General features: G+C 56.3%; 1 protein-coding gene across 24 annotated transcripts in view; it reads left to right on the forward strand.

Annotated features, from left to right (window-relative positions):
- The window catches only part of Klc (kinesin light chain), a 181350-nt gene that overhangs the window by 82745 nt on the left and 93605 nt on the right, over window positions 1-5000 (forward strand). The window contains exon 1 of one of the 24 annotated variants that reach the window (XM_070139318.1): window positions 442-591. The exons of 21 other annotated variants lie outside the window; for them this stretch is intronic. In XM_070139318.1, the coding sequence (XP_069995419.1) occupies window positions 581-591 (11 nt within the window). In that variant the 5' untranslated portion in view covers window positions 442-580. Of the gene's footprint in view, window positions 1-441; window positions 592-1074; window positions 1984-5000 lie in introns of those variants that run through there. 2 more of the 24 variants (XM_070139331.1, XM_027371975.2) reach the window with 2 other exon arrangements.

The raw sequence follows: 5000 nt of genomic DNA on the forward strand, positions 1-5000 counted from the left end.
ATGGCGGTCATGCGGTGCGCACGGTTGGCATAACAGCTGTCCAGTCCTCTCTTTCCCCTTCCTTGCCCCTGCCTCTGCCCCTCCCTCCCCCTATTCGTTCCTCCGATACCCTCTCCCTTTTCTACCCTCCCCCGCCTCTCCCCGACCGGTCTCGCGGCGAGTAGCGACAAGGCTGCTTCCTCTTAAACGTGGATATGCTACACTGTTTTGCGTCGCACGGACCACGGGCGACGGGGCGAGAGGGAGGTCTTCGTCGACAGGGTTTTCCAGGTTTTGATCTATCCTTTTTTGCGGACTCTCTCTCTTGTGTCGGTGTTGGGATGTGGTGGATAGCCTCTTAGATGTGGAAGGACGGAGAGGGAAGGAGGCAGGGAGGGAGGGAAGGAGAGGCGGGAGGCTGGGAAGGAGAGGCGGGAGGCGGGCGGGCAGGGCGGAGGGGGAGGGGGAGGGTCGGTGCGGCGCTGGTGTATTGATCGCAGCGCTCCCAAAGTGCCGCCATCGCCACCACCACCACCATCGCCTCCACCATCCGACTTACTCCACCATCTGCCGCCATCCCGCACGCTCCACACGCTCCACCATGGTCCACTGGTAAATACTGCTTCACGTACTTTTGCTGGGAAGGCCCGGGGTTGGTGTGACAGGCTTCGCGGGCGGGAGTTAGTGCATGACGATCCTGCGGGCGGGGTCCAGCACCGCATGGCGACTGGCGGCAGCACAGCACCAACAGCAGCAGCAGCAGCAGCAGCAGCAACACGCGGCGCCGCGGACGTGAGCTAACTGCCTTATTACCTTGGCTGGTCTGCAGCGCCGCACGGGCCTCCTCCTCTCCTCCTTCCATCGCGAGATTAGCATGTCGTCCTTCGCATGGCCTCACGCTCTCGGCCGCGAGTAGACACGGCGCCCGGGCAGGCAGGCAGGCGGGCAGGCAGGGAGTAAAGGAGGGAGCGAGCGAGCAAGGGAGGGAGCGTGAGTCATCCGTCCCTCTAGGTCTCCCTCTCCCTCACAAGGACGGGGGCGTCGCCCCTCAGTCAGGCGTGCGGCGGCAGCTTGGGCGGTGCCATAGTAGTGTAGCTCCGTGCCGCCCCTTTCCCTGTGTGCGTTGTGTGTGTCGCCGAGTCGCCGCGCGGGAGCCGCCAGCGAGCCAGTGCGACGGAGGCGGAGTGCGAGCGAGTGTTTCCCGGCGCCGGAGCGAGCGAGGCACGAGGGCAGGGCTGCTTGTCACGCACTCACGCATTCCGGGACATGTGAGCCCACAATAACAAGAGCGCAGTCCTGGCCCCTCCCGCCCCCGCCCGCCCGAGAGAGTCGAGGGCGGTTGTTCCGAGGCCGTGGTAGCGATGGGCGGCGTGGCAGGAGCCCCGAGTGCGGCGGAGGGCGCGTGCTGACCGGCCGTAGGCGTAGGAGGGAGGGATGGTAAGTGCCTGGCCCCGAGCGGAGGCTGAGGGCGAGCTGGAGTGGCCCCTGAGGCAGCAGAAGCAGCAGCGTCAGCGACGGCGACTATCAAGCAGTTACCATCATCGATTGTGTGTGTATGTGGTTTAGCGGAGTGATCAATAGTCACTGTGGTGCCATACCCCGACGTCAGTGGGCACTGCCGGGATCTCGTGGCGAACGTGTGCATGTGCGTGCCCGTGCCCCTGCCGCTGGGCTGAGTGCCATCCCCCAGGCGGCGCAGTACCCGATCCCCGGGGCTGGAAACTCGGTGCTAGAAGCCCCTCCCCCTTCCCCACCCCTCCCCTTCCCTCCCCTCATGCCACGTGCTGGATACTAATCAGTGGCGGATCCTTCTCACGCCCACACACACACGAGCGCGCCCACCCGCCCACACACACACCCGTCCGTACGTCCAGGAGTGACGCGGGACGCAAAACATTCCCCTATCCCCCCTCCTCCCCCCATAGTGTGCGTGAACGTCTGATGCCACCAATCATCTCAGCTCCTCGACGGCACTATGTCCAAGGCCATTAACGCCTATCGCATGTGAGTACTTCCGCCTTAGAGTCTTGTCTTGTGATGTCACTGTTTTGCCTCCCCTCGCCTCTCGCGGGAGGGCGGCCGTCCCCGCGACCTTTGCGGGGGAAACGGGGACGGGGCATTCCCTCGCGCCCTCGCTCCTGCGACTCTGCTTTTGGCTGCAGATGGGTGCATCCTTGTGTCTGTCTGTCCATGCAGCTATTTACTGTTTTTGTGTCTCTGTGGCTGTATCTGTGTGTTGCCATATCCATTTCAGTATCAATATGTGCATATTTTTCTCTCTCTCTCTCTCTCTCTCTCTCTCTCTCTCTCTCACTCTCACTCTCACTTTCTCTTTCTCTCACTCTCTCTTTCCCCGTCTCTCTCTCTCTCTCTTTCTCTCACTCTCTCTTTCCCCGTCTCTCTCTCTCTCTCTCTCTCTCTCTCTCTCTCCCCCCTCTCCCTCTCCCTCTCCCTCTCCCTCTCTCTCTCTCTCTCTCTCTCTCCCTCTCTCTTTCCCCGTCTCTCTCTCTCTCTCTCTCTCTCTCTCTCTCTCTCTCTCTCTCTCTCTCTCTCTCTCTCTCTCTCTCTCTCTCTCCCCCCCTCCCTCCCTCCCCTCTCTCCCCTCTCTCCCCTCTCTCCCTCCCACTCCCCTCTCTCCCTCCCTCTCCTCTCCCCCTCCCTCTCCCTCCCCCTCCCCTCTCTCCCTCCCCCTTCTCCCTCTCTCCTACTTTCTTTCGTTCTTTCTGCCTTTCTTCCCTCATTTCCTTCTTTTATTCTTTCTCTTTATTTTCCCCATTTCTTTATTCAACGAACTCTCCTTCATGCTTTTCTCCCTCACCCTGTCTTGAAAGAATCCACGAATTCCAGAAAAAAAGAATGTACATCCAGGCAAACCGTCCCAGTCTCTCTCTCGGTCGGCGCGTGGAATTATCCGATTTATCGCGTGTTGTGTAGCAGAAGGTCAGACGTAGTAGGTGTTCCGACTGCTGCCTCCTCCTCCTCGTGCTCTGCGTGCTTCTCCTTTTTGCCTCTTCTTCTGTTCTCTTGTTGGGTGTTTTCCCTCTGTTGTTGTTGTTTTGCTGTTCCTCTTGCTTATCCTGCTTCTCTGCATTGGTTTTGTTTTTCTTCTTGTTCTCTTCTTCCTCTTCCTTCTTCTTCTTCTTTTTCTTCTCCTACTTCTTCTTCTTCTCCTCCTCCTCCTCCTCCTCCTCCTCCTCCTCCTCCTCCTCCTCCTCCCCCTCTCCCTTCCTCCTCCTCCTCCTCCCCCTCTCCCCTCCTCCTCCTCCCTCCTCCTCCCCCTCCTCCTCCCCCTCCTCCTCCTCCTCCCCCTCCTCCTCCTCCTCCCCCTCCTCCTCCCCCTCCCCCTCCCCCTCCTCTTCTTCCCTCTCCTCCTCCTCCTCCTCCTCCTCCTCCTCCTCCTCCTCCTCCTCCTCCTCCTCCTCCATTTCTTCCTCCTCACGCATTCGATAACAAAGGTCTCGTAAAGGTCTTTCCACCACAGCTGGGATTGTGGGATAATAGAGTCTGGAAGAGGAGGAGGAACGAGAAGGGACTAGGAGAGAAGAGGGACGAGGAGGGGGAGGGGAGGGGAGGGGAGGGACGATGAGGCGGGTGAGGGGGGAAAAGGGAAGAAGGACGAGGAAGGGAAGGAGAGGGAAGAGAGAAGAAGGACGATTAAAGGAAAGGGAGGGACGCGTGAAGGAGGATGGCGAGAGAGATGTATGGGGGAGATGGAGGAGGTCTAGTTCCCTATTTTTTAAAGATTTTTTTCCCTTTGTCTGGAGCGATGACACCTGATTTTGGGTGTCTGGAAAAGCGGCATGGTTCCGTAGGCTTTTATGGATCTCGGGGTCTTTTGGGAATGAACTTCTTCGGCGACCCCCTTATCATGTGGATGGTTTTCTCTTTGTCATCACCGCTGTATTTGTGTAAAAGTGTTGTCTATTTTTATGTTATGTTTTTTTCTTTGTTGTCTTTCGTCTTTGTTTCGTTAGTTTATCCTTTTATTTGTGTATATATATTTTCTATTTTTTGCAACTTCTTTTCTTTGTCTTTTTCCTCGTCTTTATTACGGAAGTTTTTTTTATATTTTTTTATTTCTCATTTTTAGGGTGGGAGTGTTGGGGAGGGTGGCGGTGTTCGGGAACTTGATAGCCCGGCCTCTTGAGTACCGTAATAGGCTGGGGAGCGTGAAGGGGAGAGGGGAGGGGAGGGGAGAAGAGAGGAGGGAGGGGGAGTGGAGGGAGGGGGAGTTGGAGTTGGAGTTGGGGGAGAGAAGAGGGAGGAGGAAGGGATAGGGAGAGAGGAGAGATAGGGAGGAAGAGGAGAGAAAAAGTGATTTCGGAGAAGAGAGGGAGAGAAGACGGGGAGGATAGAACATATATTTAGAGGAGGGTAAGGGGGAAACAGGAGATGGAGAACGATAGAGAAAGAGGAGGGGGGAGAGGGAATGGGGAAAAAGAAGAGGTGGTGGTACGGGGTTAAGGGGTGACTATTGATCAACCCCGAAGATTGGTGATTAGACACAACTTCGGTCGCCGTTTGATTGGGGGCGAAGAGGCCATGGCGCGCCGTGTTGTGTTTTGATTCCGCGAGTTTGAACCCTTTTCCTTGGTGTGTTTTTCTCTTCGGTGTTGCATTATTAGCTTTGTTTTTTGTTTGTTTGTTTTCATTGGTTTTATTGGTATTGCCTTTGTTGTTATTGTTGTCTTGATAAGGAGGATGAGGAAGTATAAGGACGTTAATAGAAGGAAGGGGACAGGGTGGATGGAGGGAAGGAGAAAGGAGGAAGGAAAGAAGGAAGGAAGGAAGGAAGGGAGGAAGGGTACAAGGAAAGAAGATAATTAAAAGAAAATGAATGACGGGAGGAAAGAATTAATTAAAGGAAGATAAGTAGAGAGAATGGAGGGAGGGAGATAACGTTGGGGAATGGAACTCCTACAAGGATTCGCGAGGTCCTTTAGGGTCCGAAAATTTCCATATTCCGAAGTACGAACGCCTGAGCTGTGGCGTCCCGGCGACCAGCAGCAACCTGTGAAAAA

Source organism: Penaeus vannamei, chromosome 25 (genome assembly GCF_042767895.1).
Source record: "Penaeus vannamei isolate JL-2024 chromosome 25, ASM4276789v1, whole genome shotgun sequence".
NCBI lineage: Eukaryota > Metazoa > Arthropoda > Malacostraca > Decapoda > Penaeidae > Penaeus > Penaeus vannamei.